General features: G+C 35.5%; 1 protein-coding gene across 6 annotated transcripts in view; it reads left to right on the plus strand.

The window, feature by feature from the left end:
- Positions 1 to 18,855, plus strand: part of REPS1 (RALBP1 associated Eps domain containing 1) — a 64,903-nt gene extending 46,048 nt beyond the window's left edge. For 3 of the 6 annotated variants that reach the window (XM_030446818.1, XM_030446820.1, XM_030446823.1), the window contains 10 exons: positions 3,350 to 3,437; positions 4,256 to 4,357; positions 6,758 to 6,830; positions 9,064 to 9,182; positions 9,954 to 10,018; positions 11,142 to 11,327; positions 12,762 to 12,857; positions 13,462 to 13,610; positions 14,243 to 14,348; positions 15,440 to 18,855. In XM_030446818.1, the coding sequence (XP_030302678.1) occupies positions 3,350 to 3,437; positions 4,256 to 4,357; positions 6,758 to 6,830; positions 9,064 to 9,182; positions 9,954 to 10,018; positions 11,142 to 11,327; positions 12,762 to 12,857; positions 13,462 to 13,610; positions 14,243 to 14,348; positions 15,440 to 15,508 (1,053 nt within the window). In that variant the 3' untranslated portion in view covers positions 15,509 to 18,855. The remainder of the gene's footprint in view (positions 1 to 3,349; positions 3,438 to 4,255; positions 4,358 to 6,757; positions 6,831 to 9,063; positions 9,183 to 9,953; positions 10,019 to 11,141; positions 11,328 to 12,761; positions 12,858 to 13,461; positions 13,611 to 14,242; positions 14,349 to 15,439) is intronic. The other 3 variants (XM_030446824.1, XM_030446821.1, XM_030446822.1) reach the window with 3 other exon arrangements.
- The last annotated feature ends 1,204 nt before the right edge of the window (positions 18,856 to 20,059 follow it).

A 20,059-nucleotide genomic window follows, 5' to 3' on the forward strand; every position in this document is an offset into this window, starting at 1 on the left:
AATTTATTAACACCGAATTTCCATTCATTGTATTTAGCTGTTATGCATGATTCCATGGGCTGCCTTTTGGGGAACAGTGATAGGCTTCTTGATTTTTTAATTTTTTTTTATCCTTATTTAGGACTATAATTTTTGTAGCATTGCTCCTGTTTAAGATGTGAGTGCATCTTTGATTTTGATGTAATACAAAACTGATGCTATCAAAACCTGCATTTAAGTATTTAAACAATGCTTTTTTGAAAATATTTGTAAGTTAACACAAGGGCCCATCCCAGTGATAAAATGGGCGCATTTCAGATTTTTTTCAGTGTTGCTTTGTTTTTGTTTTTTCCAAGTTCCAGAGCTTTATTTGCACCAACTTTTAGGATTTAACGGTGCCAACTTCACTGAAAAAACCCCACTGGTTTTTAATGGGTGTGGCATTTTGTACTCGTACTGTTTTCACCAAATTAATTATTAATGAGGCTTTTAGTATTTCTACAGCATTTCTGTGCTTTACTAATGCACTCACTGAGGATCACTCAGTGAAGTTCACTCTGAAGGATTAAGTTGTTAAATGTCTTGCCAGGTTTGCAAGCAAAAATTCACTACAGCATTTCAAGTTCTGCTGGTTTTAAACTTCACAGCATATGACAGAAGCATTTCTGAAATGCTTTAGAAGTACTGCAGTAGTTAGCTGCTGCTTTCATCCTGCTTTTCTTACAGAATTACCACTGTTAGTGTCTATTTTAATTTAGTTATGTTGTTAATGTACATTTGATTATATAACAAAATATCATAAGCGTACCTGGTACTCATCTAATTGCTTTTGGTATTAAACAGGTCACTTCTGAAAAGATATAACACATAAGTATGCATATATTTTAAAGAAACAGAGCTCCACTGACAGTTAACACTGATATTTAGGTGGAAATAGCATTTCTAGGTGCTGGAAACTACAAGTGTCATACATAAAATAAAAACCATCCCTTCTTCATCCAAGAAACACTTTTTTGTTGTTTAAATGTACAGTATTTTAATGCTTTAATTAAGTAAACATGATGGAACTCAGTTGTTTCTTAATTATGTATAATTCCTTGGCAGTAAAGAGCTATTACTGTCTAGTTTGTACAGCAAGGTAGTAATTTATTTTTATCCTTAATTAGTAAATGACAGAAATCTGAAGATTTTTCCCATATGTTGATAATCTACAAAGTGGAACAGTGATAATACATGGAAAATTCATATATAGCTCTCTGTAGGTTTCTTATACGTGTATATGTGCATAAATAGAAATTTAATAGAAATTTAAAAATAGAGGGTGAGGTCACATTCTTGAGTTGTTTTCTCAACAATGCTTGTAGCTGAGAAAAAGCTTTAAAAATCACTAGCATCTTGGATGGTTGCTAAGGTAACAGACTTTGGTAATAGATACTTCAGTCTTTGTTTTTGTATGAAAATAAGAATAAATGACAGCAAATACTCAGTGGCAGTGTGCAAAGTCCTCATTTTAGCAGTCTCAACAGCGATTTATAGGACTGATTCACTGAACGCTGCTGCTTTCCCAAAGGAGAGATTCAGCTTTCCCAAGTAGTTGTTAATGACTAACTAAGGAGTAAATGCATAGACCAGGTCTTTTCTCTTTATTCTGGAAAAGCAGCTGCTTTGGAGATGAAAGATGAGTGGAAAGGGTAAAGCAGTACATTCATTCCCAGGTATAGGAACATAATTTGACTTTTGTATGTGAAAGTTGGTAAATGTTGAATTATTTTGTGTAAAATTAGATTAATGATCTGAATTAATACATTATATAAAAATCCATTTACCTGTTTGAGTAATTATTTTTGTAGTAGCTGGACATTGGATTATAGCAGAGGACTGAAGCAAGTACAGCAAGAATGATCTTTGCATGATGATCCCATTTCAAGGGAAAGAAAAGTGTAACATATTTTAAAGAGATAAACACTCTTGTTGCACCAGGCTTTTAAAAGTAGTTGGTGTGCGACTAGAAAGTGGTTTTAAAAGCATATATTTGCAAAAAGAGTAGTGCAAGCCAGTTTAAACAGTTTTAGAAAATAACGTTAAATGTATTATGCTTGGTGAAGCTGATCTACTTGAGCAGCCAGAACATACTAAATTTCTGATAAAAGGGTGGCTTTGAAACTTTTTATTTCTAGAAGCAGAATATAGTCTGCAGTATTTTGTGTTGTTATTGTTCCATCTATTCATATAATATCTATATTCATATATTCTGAATATAGATGACAGTAAATAAACCTCAAGCAGCCATGTCCATATTTTAGGTTAATTGGTAAAAAACAATTTTTGAGATTTTGTTTTAAGCCATCTGCACTCAGTCTCCAAACCAAAGGAAAAAGGCTGTACATTAAAATGGAGACTGTTGTCTGAACTACAGAGGAAATGCCTAAGTGTGAGGTCATCACTAACACCAGAGAAATATTCCATAGAGTTAATTAAACTAAAATTTAGAAGATTTTATTGTTTTAAAGACTCCTGAAACTATTTATCTTAAACTACTATGAAATACCTACATTATAGAGAAATACACTATATAAAAGAGGCCATAGATTCAGGAGGAACTGTAAGTGAAGCTGAGGAGTGGGGGTTTGAAGTTGTTTTTTTCAAGGTGCACTTCAAGTAGCATGTCTGGTATGTTAAAAGTCAAAGGATGGTTTGGGTTAGAAGGGACCTTAATCTATTTCCAACATCTGTGCCATGGTCGGGGACACCTCTCACTGGACCAGCTTGCTCAAAGCCCCATCCAACCTGGCCTTGAACACTTACAGGGATGAGACATCCACAGCATCTCTGGGCAACCAGTTCCAGTGTCTCACTACCCTCATAGTGAAGAATTTCTTCTTAATGTCTAATCTAAATCTGTCTTCTTCCAGTTAAAACCATTACCCCTTGCCCTGCTGGTTCAGTCCCTTATTAAAGTCCCTCCCCAGCTTTCCTGTAGGCCCCGTTCTGGTACTGGGAAGCCACTATAAGGTGTCCCTGGACCCTTCTTTTCACTAGGCTAAACCCCAGGTCTCTCAGCCTGTCTTCATAGGAGAGGTGCTACAGCCCCTGGAAATGGTGGAAAGCTGGTAAAATTCCTATTCACAACACAGTAGTCTATAGAGATGTTTCTAGTGCCCTTTTAAAGGTAGTATTCTAGGTTACGCCTTATAAGTAGAAAAACATCAGCTTTAGTTTAATGGGTATATTCAGCTCTCTGGAACTGTGTGGAAAAAAAATTGAATTTATGAAAATTTGTGTAGAGGCAGCATTTTGCATGGTGTTGGAGGCTCTTAATAGAACAATGTAAAACTAGATTAATGTCACTGAATTCTCATCTCTTCCACAGGACACTGCAATTGTTCACCCAGTTCCAATAAGAATGACTCCAAGCAAAATCCACATGCAGGAAATGGAGCTTAAAAGAACTGGAAGTGGTAGGATATTTTTCTCCTGGTAATATGGAGGGTTTTAAAAATCTTAAGAGTTCGGTTTGCTTCCTTAAACATCCTGACTATTTATTTTTTCTCCTTAGATGAATATATCTGAAATTGTAACAGACATAATTTATGAGATTCTCTGAGTGAACATTAGAATACTGTTCAGATGTGTGTAGCACTTGAATAAGCCATTTGCTGCCATGAAGATTTCACCATCTATAGGATGTTGCCTGGTGTAGTTGGGAAGCATCATGATGTAATTTTGATTTGGGACCCCAGGGTAGTGTCTAGGTTTCCTTATTAAATACTGAAGATGACTGTTAAGCTGCATTGATAAAGCTTGTTCTGCTGTGGTCAAAGTTACTCTGTTTATTATTTTAAAACTTGACAGCATTTGGTAGTATTAGCAGTCTTTTTTTATTTTTATTTTTTTTAAAGCAAGGTGATTTGATAATTTTCACTGGGGACAAGTCTCAATTTACAGATGTGTCTGAACATGCCAGTATTTTTCCTGTCATGTAGCTTGTGCAGAAACCTGCAGCATAGGAGAATAAAGAAGTGTCCATAACACATTTTTTTTAAACTGTCTTTAGCCTTGTAAATAGGTAAAGATTCCCAACTCTTAGCTCTGAGAAATGGAAATAACCCTATTACAATGTAAAACTTCAAAGTTAAAATAATTCATTCACTGAAACTGTTGCAATACAATTTTATTCTTTAGTGCAATGCTTCTGCTAAGAGCAGAAAACTAATGTAAAACTTTTTGGATGTGTAGTTTGAATACCTTTGTTTATCGGGCTCATTTTTCCATCTAGATCATACTAACCCTACTAGCCCACTACTTGTGAAACCATCTGATCTCCCTGAAGAAAATAAAATGAGTTCATCTGTAAAATACACAGCTGGAAGTACAGTTAGTAAGTATCAAAGTACTTTCTGATCAGTTTTGGGGTTTTTTTGCGTTATGCAAGATGTAGATCTGATATATTCTTCAGATAAATTTTTTAAATGAAAACTTGCTAGATAACAACAGCTCTAAAATGTGGTAAACTTAATCCTAAGAGTAGAGTAATTTCTCATATGTTGTGTGTTGCGGGAAGAGCCTTTCTTGCTCCTGAGGCTCAACAAGCTGCTGGTCTCTCCATTGCCTCACACCAGAGTGAGCTGAGCTGCCTCTGTGGGTGTGTGTCCCACCTTTATTGGCCCCCTGGTCTTGCTCATGCCCAATAGGGGCCTGTCCTAATCAGGCACAGGTGGACTCACACCCACTCTTTGGCAACTCGAGGCACCTGGTTTATCTTGTTTCACTACAATGTGTGTATTCTAATTAATAATTAGAATTAGTAACTAAGAAAGCTCTACAGGTGCCACTGGATATATTTTCCTGCCATATGTGTTCAAAAAAGCTAATTTTTGTAAGCTGTCTTCCATTTTTTTTAATTTTAGTGTGAGAAATCAAAACATATAGAATGTGGAATTTAATAAGGAGCATTTGATTGTACTTCCTCAGAACCATGTAACAGCATGTTTCCTGAATAATGAAAATGTGTTGACTACAAAATTTTCAGGCGCTTGTCTTGTGCGTGCTGCTAAGAAAATGAAGTAAACTTCTAGATTTCTTTTTTAGATATATCTTTTAAAGTGTTCGTTTGCTTCTAATAGCCTCTTTGATTCTCTCTCTCTCTCTTTCTCTCTCACTCTTGTGTCCAAAACATTTTGCATAATTTTGACTTGGTTAATGTACTTCTTTAATATTGAGAGAGGTCCCAGATGCCCATCTTTTTTGTGCAGAAACAGCTCTTTTTAATATTGTAAGTGATTTGGTTAGCTGGCATCTTTCAGGTGTATCCTGAATAAATCATTTAATACAGGCTGACACTAGAAAATTAATTTCTGATGCTTAAAAACCACATCTAACAGGACTTCTATGTGCAGACTTGCTGTCTTGGTAATTCTATTTCTTTGTTATTTGGTGTCATACTTTCATAGTTTATCTGAGCATCTTCTGTACTAAGTGACAATGTCTGTAGTGTGCTTCCACAAGTTAATGGGCTGGACTCATGTCTCAGTGTTTGCTTTACTTTTGGTTTTTTTCTAGCTGTGCCAGAATTCATTAAAGAACAGCGAGTTGCAATCTTAATTTAAGCAAATCTTTCTAAGTGGTGGGAGTTTTGTTGGGTTTTATTATGTTTTTTTCTATTTCTGTTTCGTTCTGGGTTTTTTGTTTTTTGGATTTTTTTTCAATATATTGCTCTTTTGAAAGTCTGGTTTCAGAAATGGATATTCTTAAGAACATTTCTTCTAGAATAATTTCTTCATCATAGTTTCATGGGTTTTTCTGCATTGTGCAGAGGAATACAAATTTCATAGTGGTTTTTTGATCAAAGTTTAGATGCAGGGTGATTATTTTCTATCTCAATGTATTAAAATATTATTTTGAACTGAGAAACAGTGGAGATTTATATGCATTATCTTGATGATGAGAAATTAGCATTTTGTCTTTATTTTCAGTGCTGTACATCAACAGTAGTTCAGCTTGGAAGGTATAAATTTATAAATAGCAGCTCACACCTATGCCAGGCAGCAGGGTCAAATCTTTCCATCACATGAGATAAGAGAGGAGTCAGTAGGCACAGGCACTGCACAGTTGTCTTTCTGTGCAGCCTCAAACTTTGCACAACTTTTGAGGGCAAGGGAAGCTGTCTACGAGATGCTTAGATGCTACGAGATGTAATAGCAACTTTCATTTTTATGGGTTGCCTTAATAAAAAGTTGAAAGCTTTTTAAAAGATTTACACCAAAAGAGAGCTGACTACCAGGCTTGAAAGTACAGAAGGTAGAGTAGTAGCTAAGGTACTGATTTAATCTGTGTGCTATATATGTCTTTTTTATTACTTCTGAGGTTGGTGGCAATCCTTCAGCACTCCTAAAATCCAGCCTATTCTACTTATTGCTTTTTTTTTCCTTGAATGTCCTTTACTTGTGTTGTCTAGATTGTTGAAGTCAAGTGTTTAAAAACTATTGCTTGTTAAACTTAAATTTTATGGTTGAAATACAACATTGTTTATCCTTCAGTACATTCTAGTAGTAACCAACAACCATTGGGCAAGAGGAGTTGGTTTCTGCTGCATCCTTCAATTATTCAGGCTCAGAGATTTTTAATCCTGCCCAGATAATACATTATAGGGAAGCAATACAAGGCTGTAAGTGCTCTTGAAAAATAAAAAATCGATATTTAAAATTGTATAATATGTATATCTGCTAGGATATATTAATGATGCCAAACAAATATGAAACTTTTTGCTTTCTCTTACCAGCAGATGGTTACAGCAGTTCGGATTCCTACACTTCAGATCCAGAGCAAATTGGAAGCACTGTAGCACGGCAACGGTCAGTAGAGTAGCCACTGAAAAAAAAAAAAGTTGTTTAAAGAAGCCTGTTCTGAGCTGCTGATTGTTTGACTACTAGCTTGTAAAATGATGTCTAAAGAAATTCTCAACTTAATGCTTGAGAATCTGGAGGCAGTCTGTTTTCTAATTCATTAACAATGCTGTTCCTGTTAATGTGTAAAGTAAAAATTAAAAAAATAACTTAGTCTGAAAAGTTATTTGGGATTGGCCAAATGAAACTCCACATTCAGTCAAGAATCTTGATAAAGATTTTCTCCTTAAATACTTGAGGTTGTATGCATGGGAAATCATGATGTTACTTGAAACCATTTTTTGTATTTAAAAAAAATCTATTAGGTTTTAATGGAGAATGATCTTGTGACTTTGTAGCATAAAAGAAGAATAAAACATAAACTAGAACTATCACAGCAGTAACTCAGTTTCTTTAGTAATAGGCTTCTATAAAATGAAGGGCAGTCATAGTCCCAGCATAAATTAAGGGACTGGAGGAAGTTACACGAGCACATAAGCAACAACTGCATCATTTGACATAGAGAATGTGCTGTACTAGCTGGTGCTAATTGTTCCCATTAAATCTGCCTGAATAGGATTAAAAATCAGCTACGGCATTAACCATCTTACAATCAGTTTCAGAGGTAAGTTTCAAAGCAAAAATGGTTAAGGTGACTTCAATAGCAAAGAAAGACTTGCAATTGCCTATCAGTATAGTGGCTTAAAAACTTCTTTCCTTCAATGTTGCTAAATGGCAAATCTGCTTTTCTGTCCCACTTCTGTGGGGTTTTTTGCACTATCAACATGATGGTTTCAACATATATTTTTATCTCTGATTTTGGGTTGGGTGCTCTTGCTGGATTTGTCTAGATGAAGAAAGCTTTCTAAGAAGCTAGCATTTTATAGCACAGGTAGCTTCTGTTCAGATCTGAAAATTCTGGCAGTGTCTGCTCAGGAAATCTTTCTCTGATTTCTCATTTACTTCATTCCACTGATACATCTTCTACCAATTACAACATTCTCTGTGGAGATTACATAACCCTACCATTAGTTCAGAGTACTTTGTGTTTTCAAAAAGCAAAACCTGGCAAGGCTATGATAGATAATGGTACTTCAGGGGTCTATTTAAACCACTTTCTCCATTTTTTTTAAATCCTACTTGTGCCTTTTATACTAGACTAGATAGCTATGACCCTGGGAGTCAGTGTAATTAGATTTGTATTTTATCACAGTGTTACAGAAGCATTGTCCCAAAGAGTATATTAATAAGGAAGCAGAATTTTTCTACTGTGATAACTGCTTTTTCTGTCTGCACTTTACATATGCAACCATTTCAGGTTTTGTCTGAAAATTAGCTACATCTTAACCCTCTGATTTTTTAATCTTATGTTAGTCGAAGAAGAAAGTTACAGAATTCAGTCACAGAATATATTTTTATTACTTATTTATCTACTGAATAAGAGACACTGTATTCATGTCAGTGATTTAGTGAATCTGTCTTGCACAGATTGGACTAGTTAGGTCATTTCTGCTAGCTGTTTTTAAATAGAAGGTCTAAAAAAATTCTATATACAATGAATCCCACTTAAATGACAGTGCAATACTTCATTCTTCCATGTGTGCTCAATGAACTTACAACAGGTATCCACTAGATGGTGATCCTACCTAAGAATGGGTTAAAATTTCTGAAAATGTTACTGAGGATATAGATTTGGAAAATTATAGGCAGAGAATTGCTATCTCATACACTGAGATATGTCCTTAAACTTGCATGTACCTGGAGGCAGGTCCAACAGAAGCTTAATACTCTGCTTCAGTGACAGTAAACTTAACCTGCTTAAAACAGGTTGTTGACTACATCTTACATACTTTGTAAAGTATAATGACTACCATCCGGAATGGCAATAGTCAGGATCCTCTGTTCTTAAACTGCCATTGTTTGGAATGTGTATCAAACTATTGGTTTCCCAAAGATAAATTACTTGTGGCAATATAAAAATAATTTGGATAATGGAAATAATCAAATGGAAATATAAAAACAAGTGTGAAATCAAAGAATACCATAAGTTTAAAACCGATTTTGCAATCTTCAAAATCAGTGACAATCAGACTCTTTTCCAGCTGTCAAACTTTAATTTTTAATTGTATACTGTGAAGAACTTTTGAATTTTTACTCTGTTGTAGCTGCCTAAAATCACTACAGAAGTGTGTGTGTTTTGCAGATCACATTCAGGAACGTCTCCAGATAACACTGCACCCCCGCCACCCCCTCCAAGGCCTCATGCTTCTCATTCTCGGTCATCATCTTTAGATCTGAACAGATCCTTTTCAGTTACCCCAGGTAGATATACTGTGTTCCTACTGTGATGTTTTGGGGTTTTTTTCAGCACATGTATTTTTGAAGCAGACTATTTTTTTTCCTATGGAGAAAGATATAGAGTGTGTTTTTAAAATGCTGCTTCTGATTAGAAGCTGAAAATGTTGTCACTCTTCCTGTTGATCTTAGAATTTGTACTCAATATTGTTTAAACTGATAATTTAGAATTAAATTCTGAACACTGGCATTGTAGTCCTTCAGATGAATGTTGGAAACAAAGTCAGGAAATAATACTTTGAAAGTCCACCCTAATGTAATAAATTACATCTGCCAGTAAGTTTTCAAGAGAATTCTTTTGGTATCAGCTGTATTAAGAGATGGGTGTTAAGTATTTCACATCAGAGGAAATTATGAAAGGTTGTTTCTGGTGCTCTGCTTAAGCGCTTTTATTGTACTTCTGACCTTTTGGTACTTTTCAGAATCACAAAGAATGAGAAAATGTTAAGTGTGTATAATGAGAGTAAAAGGAAAAAAAGGACTAAGATCAGAAAAGTATGACCATGTCTGTACTTTGAGCTGGAACAAAGTACAAGATCTGCATTCTGATTCCTTGTTTTGTTTGTCTGCAAACTTGAAAGGAGGTGACATTACAGTTATTGTCCTAAATATGAGAGGTTTATGTGTAGGCAAAATGCAGCATTTCATCATGTTTGCATGTCAAAAATCAAGTAGAGATAGCACTGTAACTAACATTTAGAGTAACAAACTTGGCTAAATGTGATGACTCTTTTACAGGACAGCAACAGGCTGGAGTTGTTGCCTATCCCCCAGCAGTGCCTCCAAGACCACAGCCTTCACAGGTGAAGTTGCCACATTTGAAAAATCGTATTCTAACCTGCTGTGTCATTTTTATCTAACTCTGAATTTTAACTTACCTCTAGAGTAAGTAGTATTGATTGATATTTTTTGAAATTACCAAGATGCGAATGATGGCAAAATCCAAACTAGAGCCAAATGTTAGCCTTTCCTGAAGAATAACTTGCTTCTTGTGGAACCACAAGAAATTATTAAAGTAGAGATTAAGGATGAATGAGTGGCTCAGGAGCTCAGAGTCGTAGGAAAAAGAAGAAAATTACGTTTGCACATCTCTTAACCTGTTCCTGTATAGCTAATAGGCCATCAAACAGATTGTGGAGCAGTCTTTCATAGTTTTACTTACAAAATGAATGTTTCTCTTCCATCTGTCTGGCATAGGGTATAGTTTTTATGTAATATGCCTGCTTCCAAAAGGATTGGTGCCACTTCTTCCTTTTAGTAGGCCTAGTCATCTTTATAGTCCTGATGTGATTCAGTTCAGTTAGTTGTTTCAGTAGGAAACAAATCCTGGGAAAGTTATTTTCTCTTTGTCTTAATCAGCTGCTGTTCAGCTGCTGTGAAATCTGACATGGGACAGATAAATTTGCTTTTCAGTTGTTCTTCAGCGGCATCTACTTGCTAGAACTTTAAGTTACCAGCAGTTGAAGTCAGTCAGTGGATCCAGAAATCATCTGCTAAGAATGTGGGTACAATGACAGACACATTCCATTCAGTGTGATCACAGAAGCATATTTATGGAACTGGACTAGAAATTTGTATCAAACCTGGCAAAGCCAAGCTGGACTGTGTTACAGCAGAAATGTATGCTGTCCAGTGAGCCCAGATGGTCTTACTGTACATCTATCTTTAGTCTCATTCTCTGGATAATGGCAAATCTGAACAGTTTCTTTTAAATATTCCTCTCCTATTTTAACACAGAGAGTGGTCTGTCTGTTTGTGTCTTGGATGAAATGCAGTTAGTCCTACTGATAGGACTTAAATTTTTGTCCACTAAAAAGGCAAATAATCTTTAATGTTCTGTGACAAGCTGTTGTTTGGTAAGATTATTTGCATCAGACAAATACGTTAAGAACAATGTCACTAAATATTTTTGTTGTGTTATTGCAGGGTGCAGGTCCTCATGTGCATCGCCCAGTAGATGCTGAAGGCCTAATAGCTCATACCAGTACCTCACCTCAACAAATACCAGAACAGCCAAATTTTGCAGACTTCAGCCAGTTTGAGGCATTTGCTGTTTCAGGTGTAAACAAAGAGGAAGAAGATGAAATTGAAACGCACACAGAAGTCTTGCAGGTGAGCAGAAGTTAATGTCTTGCCAATTGCATAATACTGCAAACAGTTTATGAGACTTAGTTAAAACTTCTACTGTTTTAACTCTGAGGGCTTTTTTTATAGTGTCCCAATCCCTTGCTAGAAAGCAATTACATGAGGCACTGCAACTCTTACTTGGTAACTGCCAAACACCTAGGCAGAAGAAATTATTTTCTTCTCAGTTCTTGATTGTAATTTTAAATCATTTGTATTTATTAGCCTATACATGCACAAACATAATTGTGTTGGTGCATTTAAGACTTTCACACAGGCCAAACCTTTCTTCTGCTCACTCTTGCCACCCATCCAAAGGACTTAATGGTAAGTTTTAAAGTAGTCTGTCTTAAGTGAGATGACTGTCAAGTATCATCAACTTACTAAAGCTAAAACTCCAGTAATTTGGTTTTGTTCCAAGCCGTTGGACAAGCAGCAAAAATAGAGCTCTGGCATTCTGCTATAATACATTGTTAGAGATGTTTACAAAACCTTGTTTCCTACTTCAAAAGGACTACTTCACAGGACTTAGAAAATTGGAAGCCTTAGAGGTTTTTTTCTATTAGTGTCATAATAGCTTATTGCTACTACATGAATTACTTCGTATTTTCCTTTCATAAATTGTAGCCTTCATCCAAATTGTAAGTTCTCTGGGATACTTCTGCATTCTTGGTTGCAGAATTACCTGTGATTCTTTAAAGTTTTACCAACTACCAGCAGCATGTTCTTTATACCCTTAATCAGAGAGGTTAATGACTTGGAACCATTTGAGCACACTCTATGTACCTCATTGCAAAATCAGCTATGTTAGCTTAAGCTGCCACTGAAAACTGCTTGAGTTAAGCTTGCTGATTGTTTTGAATTAGGTGAATGGGGAATAGTAGGATTGTGTTCCATTGGGGGGATTAACTTTTGGCATTAACAAATAGATAATGGTGGTAATGTAATAGCAGAAACAGCTGTAGCAGTTTATCATCAGCCCACAGTTTTTTTGTACTATACAGTGCCTCATAACACCAGGGATTTGACTTTATTCAGAGGTCTTCCAACATCTGGAGTACAGTGCTTGAGAGAGGAGTACTTTCAGATAGCTAGTTCATCTATTTTCATTTAAGATTCTCTATCAAATCTTAATTTCTGCAAGTACAGCTTTTCACTATGTTCCTCTTATGTAAGCTGCTCCCAGGCCAAAACAAGAGTTTCAGACCAAGAGAGTTGTAGATGGTTTTATTCCAAAGCAGGTACTGTATTCCTGCCTGTGCTTCTAAAGATGACTTGGAACTGCAGTTTAAGGTGTTTAAGTATATCCATCTATCAGAAATGCAACATACTTCTATTTTGTTGGAACTGTTGCAGAATGAAATATTCTGAAATATTTGAAATGAAATAGTAGTTTTCTAAATATGGTTTATATCCCTTTAGGTTGAAAAGCCCTCTGATTCTGCAAGTTGTCTTAGAGTTGCCAAAGGAGATGGAAGAGCTGAAGACAAAACACCTGCTAATGTCCCCACTAGTGTGGTATGCGAAATACACTTGGAAGGAGAGTGCAGTTGGCTGTTGTATAGGAAAATAGACAACTGATTCCATTAGCAGCAACAACATTATATACTTCCACTTGAATCAGTTTGCTTAGGTCCAGTAGGTGCTTGAAATAGGCACATATGTGTATCAGAAGTTGTTAAACATTAGCTTTTGTCTTGAGATAGCAGAAAATTAAGATACTTGTAAGTGCTGAAATTTTTGAAACAGCAAGTATTCAGTACAGACCTTGGTCAACAGTAGCTTTTTGTTCCCTGGGGTGGGGGGATGGAACGGAGGAGTGTGCTCTGAGATGCTGTGTATTTGCAATTGTCAGTAGTACTATGGTGGTTTTGCTTGCACAGTTCCTTGTCCGTGTAGCAACTTGATCCCCTTAAACTATGGTGTAGGATTTAGTACTTGGTTTTTTTTTTCCAGACCATATTAGAATACAGCTAGATATCCATCAGAAGATACCTGATAGGCTGTAGATGTCGTCAGCTCAGTAACTGATTTTTAAGGATATGTAACACAAACAAATTGGCAGGATGTAATCCAAGTTAAAAGAAGTTTCAGAATTAATGGGCTTGTTTTTCCTCTTCAGGGTAAAGGCACTACCCCACTTGCTCCACCACCAAAGCCTATTCGCAGAAGATTAAAATCAGAAGATGAGCTAAGACCTGAAGCTGAGGAACTTTCACAGAAAACAGGTGTCATAGCTGCTGTTCTTGCTTCACAGCCATCTATTCCTAGGTAACACAAGAAGTGTATAAATACATCTGTTACTGGAAACTTTACATTTAAACAGCATACACACTTTCTGTTCTAGGAGTTGCAAACAATTTCAGTGTGTTTGAATTAGATTAATTTAACGGTTTGTGGGGATTTGATTTTTAAACAAGATCATCCCAAAGCCTCAGCCACTGATAAGCCTTTAGGGATGCTGAATTTTGGAGTGTGAACTCTTTATTTTGTCAAGTATGTTGCAAATAAGTGGTGGGAGTATTAAGATGTAGTGTTTGATATTAAATAATGGTTGCTATGAATGACACAAAATGTAGTCTTTGTGTCCTAGCATGAAAGTAGACTATTAAACTACTCATTTTTAGGCAAATTAATGTGGTATGGTATGTTTTGACTTTAGAAAAAATGATTTTGTCAAGTTCTTGAATTGTGCTTCTTGCTGCTTCATTGAAACCAAGTGTATGTGGCTTCCATGCAAACAAACAAAGTTAATCAAGCCAGGCAGAGGAGGAAAAACTGTGTAACAAGTTAAAAAAAAAATGGAAAAGGGGATTCTGCTCATTAAAAAAAGAGTGACTATAAATGAAATACACAGCTAAGCAACAAAATGACTTACTAAAATATTTCTAATATATTCTTAGATCAGTGGGAAAAGACAAGAAGGCAATTCAGGCATCAATCAGGCGTAACAAGGAAACCAATACTGTTTTGGCCAGATTGAATAGTGAACTGCAGCAGCAACTAAAGGTAATTCCATATTCCATAACCTTTGTCTGTTTAAGAGAAGGGCCTGAGAGGGCAAGATGTTAATGATGCTCAGTAGCAAGCATCTCTGCAACCCAATGGTATTACATAGTGGAGGATATTGAGATAAAATACTGTCATTTTTTAGATCGTAGAATAAACTTAATTGTGGTAAGCTTTATGAAATTCCAAAGGATGCTTTTATTGCTACAAAACACATTATTCAGTGAATTCATTTTCTGTCAGCTGCACAAAACCCCAAAAAAAAGCAGAATCTCAAGCTTTGTAATTTATTTGCAATTTTACTATAAGGGCAGCTGTTGTGGTCATCAGATACCTTAAGAGCAGAATTAAGGGCAGCTGAAGTGGCTTGCCTTCTGAAGTAAATGGCAAACTTTAAAGTCATAATAAAATTGTAATTCTTTTTAAACAAAACAAAAGAACAGAACCCAAACCTCACAGCTTAAGAACAATAGTCATCAATTTGTCAGCTGTTACATTTTGGATTTATCAGTGGGCACCATGTTAACACCTTTCTTTTGCCATATTACTTAAGATGCCTAATTATGAAGTTAAAAAGAAAACCTTAAATGTAAAAATAAATCAATGGGGTACTGTCTAGACTGGAAGACAGGCCATTAAAAAAATCTATCAAGCCTGAATTTTACTTGTTACTTTTTGTGAGAGTCAAGGTGTATAAAATTCACATTTCACAGGAAAAACTGGGATTAAAAATTGCAAGTTTCAAGTCCTTTAACTGAGATAAGAGCTTTTACCTCCTTAACATTTTAAACTTAATTTGAATATATTATAGTTGATTTTGCAGCTGGTTACAACTTTGTGGTTTTGAGTAATTTGAAAGGAATGAGTACAAACTGGCTTCACCTTTGAGCAAGGTATTGATTTTCATTTATGAGTAAATTCTAGCTAGACAATCTCCTGTTCAGATTATAGGAAGAGTTCTGCAGATTCTAGAAAAGACCAAGATGCTGCTTCTCAGAACTGAAGCTGACATTTACCAGTTTTCATCACATGAACAAAAAATTTAGCATTCATTCTCTATGGACAGTCAGTAGAAAATCTTTCTTTTGTAGGATGTTCTTGAAGAGAGGATTTCCCTGGAAGTCCAACTGGAACAACTTCGACCTTTCTCTCACCTCTAAGCCTACTGCCGTTAACTGTGAATTTACTAACTTTGAAAGGGGTATTGGTTTCAAAGCCTATTTAAAGATCCATGCATCTAGCTCAGTGCACTGTATTCTACATTAAATGTTGTGGTTCTGTTTTGTCAATTTGTCCACTTTTGTATTTAAGTATTTTAATTTCAGTACAGAGAAGAAAACCTTTTTCCTTGAATGTGACACTGCCTCTCCCATAATTTTCTGTGGGTATCCATGATATTTGTTGGACTTGAGTTTGCAGAGTTTGTAGCCAAAATTTCCAACTGGAATTTTTTAGTGATTTCTTGTTTCCCATTGAAACATCTTCGCAGAAGAGGATTGGTAACCAGTTAACTTAAAACCTTAAGCCCATGAACTCTTCTTTTGCTGTGGCATTTTATTGTGCCAGAAAAGAGAAAAAACTAGTAATCTGTTGTCAGCCAATGTTGCTTTCCAAGCTGCCATTCACAATCAGAAAGTTGTTCACAATTCTAGAAAGCCTGCTTCTTTGCAATAAACCAATTTATTCAGGTTGACAGTTCTTGCAGGCTGTTTGCCATATCAGCTTGATTTGAGTTTCTGTTTTTGTTGCATACATTACAGAGTATGTAACCACAGACTGCCAGGTGTTCACATTTTATCCACTCATGATTCTGATTCAGCCGCCTGCATATAACAATTTACGGTACAATTGGTAATCTATCAAACAGGCCTTTTTCACCTTTTTTTCAGTCCTCCCTTTGTGAAAAAAAGTTGGGTGTGAATCTCCAACATAATTAACTACACATTACCTAAGCACCACCTGTAATTGCATGTTTCACACATTACCTTTTAATAACAAATCACATCCACCAGCCTTCACTGTAACAAATTCTGTTGTCAAGTAATGTGTCGATACCTCTATGAACTTCTAATTCCCAGCAAAAAAGAAATAAAAACAAAAAATGAACAGTTTGCTTCTTAGGAATTCTGGGATACCTTGTCACCTTGTTTCCAGGCCTTATTTCTCTGGCATTTAGACAGGCTTCACTATTAACAGAGTTCCTTGAGTGTATCCTGCTATTCAGGTTGATGTACTGTATTAGGATTTGTTGTATATTGTATGATACACACCTTTTGATCTCATATGTAAATTTGCATTAATTGCTGACTAACAGCAGATACTCTATTTAATGGCTTCTTCTGGCTGTGGGATCATAGATGTTTAACTGCATGGATGTATCTCTGCAGAATCAGAACTAGCAATTGTGTGATTTTTACACCAATAAAACAGCACAATATTTTAATTTTGTTGATTCATCTTTGTCTGGGAATTGAAACTCATTCAAATAGTGGGAAGGGTTTTATTACGGGTCTGCAGTTAATTTTTTGTACTTTTGTGGCATGTATACAAAACAGTTGTCATAATCCCTTGGCCATTGCCTTCCCTCATTTCTTAGTTTTTGGTCAGAAGTGGTCAAATTCTCTTGGTAATCTGTGGCTATACTCCTTTTGTATCCTCCTATAAGCAAATATAATGTAGTTGCAACTTCTGAAAAGCAAATGCTAGTACTGACGTGGGTTAAAGAAATGTGTAGTGCTTTAGTAATCATTTCTGGTTTGATTTCTGTGAGAGTATCCTCCAAGATTAAAAGTAAATGGGTTGCCTGTTGTCAGTCCTTATCCTCACTGTCTCGCTTCCGTGTTTAAATGAAATCCTCTTAATATCTGCTTCCTTTAAAAAAAGGATAGCCCAAATCAGATTTTTCCACTGGATATGACGTTTGTTAAGGTGAAAAAGTTTCTGGTTTTGTTATCATATACAAATTGGATAATTATGGCTAATTTTTATTACTGTAACTATTCCAACATTTTTTTCAAATGTCGTGGAAGTGTTGCAGGTGGCTGATGTATATAATCCAAAGCAACAGTCCCTGGTATGAAAGACCATGGGTGTCATAATTGCATGAAAAGAACTTTCTATTTTCATGTTAATGGATTAAGAAATGATAGATAAACGGGCACAATGTTTACATATAAATTGCTTGTTGACTACATCTTGGCAATTAGTAGATGAAGTACAAGACTTGGACTTATGAAATAAGAAGTAACCACAGAAATGCAAAAAAAAACCCTCATACAAACAAACAAAACCTAAAAAAGCAACAACCCCGAGACTCAAAAAAAACCAAAAAACCCAAAACTTTAAAGTTGATTAAGTAGTCATTTCTATTATAACTGCCAAACAGCAAGAACAATACTTTAAAAGTGGGAAAAGTGGGTCACTTACTATAGTAAAAAATGCTGATTTCAAACCAACTATCTTGTCCATAGTTTATTTTAAAGTTGAAAATACATTTTAAAAATAGAACTATTTTCATATTAATAATTTAAGTATTAAGCCTATGTTTATAGCAGCAAGATTCTTAAATCAAAATGTAAGATTTTAAGCTTAAATATAAAGAGCCTTTTACATTCAAATGTGACATGTACATGTGAATTTCTGTAACATTCATATATTTCTAGTAGAATGACAGGTTAGTGTCTCAAGTGAAGAACTTAAGCAATCTGAACATTTTTGTCTTGGCAACAGATCTACTTTTAAGATTTGTTTCTCTTTGTGGATTACTTCTATTGTATCATTCAATAAGTTTTAAACTAGTTTTTCATGATCAGAAGAGCTTCCAAGTGAAAAATTACTTGTGTCTTTAGGAACATCACTGCCAATGATATTCAGAAGTTACCTCACTTAGTAATGTAACCCAACTTCAATCCCTTATAAAATTATTCCCATCTTCTCCATTTGTTTGATCTTGGTCCAGCTACTTTATGCGTTCTCTTTTATAAACTTAGAATGTAAGCTCTTTGGGGCAAGGAATTATGTACCATACAAGTGATGTGTTCTCTGTGTTGCAAGTATAAATGTAAAATAAATAGTATAGAGTGTGATTCATGTACCCAGCTAGGATGGATGGACAGCAGCATGCATTTGAAACACCTGCAGAACGTTTTTCTATGGACTTTGTGATTGGAGGAGTGCCTCTTTTCTCATATGATTAGCATTTCTGTTGTTTCTCCTCTGCTTTGGAGTTGTTTTTTCTCCATTCATTGTCTCATCTTTGGACTGCAGAGAAGATTTCCAAACTCCAAAGGTAAAAAGCTTAAAAGCTGCTTTTTTTGAGCAGCATTTTAAGACTACCCAATGTAAGGTAGTATTTTCAATTTTTTTGTACCTCACATGCCCCTCATTTTATTTTCAGTTGTATAGTACATGAAGTAGAAGATCCCTTATTACTGAAAATGTCTAATGTGGGACAAACAAAGTTGAGGTTATACAAATTTAAAACTAAAGAAAATAAACCTGCAGCCTTTTTTCTTGTGTGAGATATGTCTGTCCCTTATGGATGGGGTGTGCTGTCTTTCTGGTCTATGTTTAAAAGTTGGGTTACTCTCCTGGGTTCAGCTATGCCAAGAGTTTGTCTTGAGATGCAACTTTCTGAATACCTTAGTCTGAATCACTGCTTCAGCAGTGTATGATTTCACAGGAGACATTGAAGGAAATATTTTTTGGATCCCTTATGGTATCATAGGAGTGTGTTTCTTTAAGCTGCTATGGAATTCAGCTTTCCATTCTAAGTGCTGTTGTGTCTTATTTTGCAGGTCTTTTTGAACTGATGGAAAGCTTCAGTTCAGTCTAAGTATGAAAACACAGTGTGCGTTTTGATAAAAAGTTCATTAAAGGATTTTTTAAGAAGTTGTTCTTCATTGTGTCGAATGTTCAGAATATTCAGGAGTCATGTGCCTCCAAATTTGACCTGTCTCTTCTGTTGTGCCTTCCTGCCTGTGGATGAAGAGTGCTGCAGTTTACAGCAAACCCCTCTCCTAGAGCTCCAGTTCCATCATCAGTCACTGCCCTCATGAATGAACTCAGTCACCTGCATTCTGATCAGATGGAGTTAGGAGACTGTAGAAGAGTCGAGGTTATTTTTCTGTAAAAGGGTACTTGAAAGGAATATATTCCTTAGTTTGCTCTGCACTGTGAGTATAAAGTAGTGTTGAAGCAAGAAAATTTCCATGGCAGAGAAGTCATGTGTCATTTTGTCAAAATTAGGAGGGTGATTATTTTGGTGTATTCTATGGTTTTTACCACATTGCTTCCATAAATGGTCTCGCAGACTAAGAAATACTCTAAAACTGTAATCTCAGAACTTTTAATGATAAAAATATTAAATGTTGTTTTATGATTTTTCTTTAATCCATTTCTTCTGCAGCCTATTTAAATAATGGAGTCCTTTGAAGTTAGAATTTCCTTTTTGCAAATAGCTGTGCGTGTAGAACAGCAGGAAAATTTTTGTTCTGCATGTGAAAAATTTTATCCAATGACTTATGCAGGATGGAATTTCAACTGCAATAGGAAAGCCTTATTCTTTTCTTTTAGTTCCTGTAGGATTTTTTTATGCTACATTAAAATAGATGGAAAGTCATGACAGAAATTGAAACATTTTTTGTTGCAGTGCTATCTGAATAGTCTTAACCTGAAATGCTCATTTTTTTCTGACATGCTCTTGTTTCTTC

This window comes from Calypte anna, chromosome 3, assembly GCF_003957555.1.
Source record: "Calypte anna isolate BGI_N300 chromosome 3, bCalAnn1_v1.p, whole genome shotgun sequence".
NCBI classification, from domain to species: Eukaryota; Metazoa; Chordata; class Aves; order Apodiformes; family Trochilidae; genus Calypte; species Calypte anna.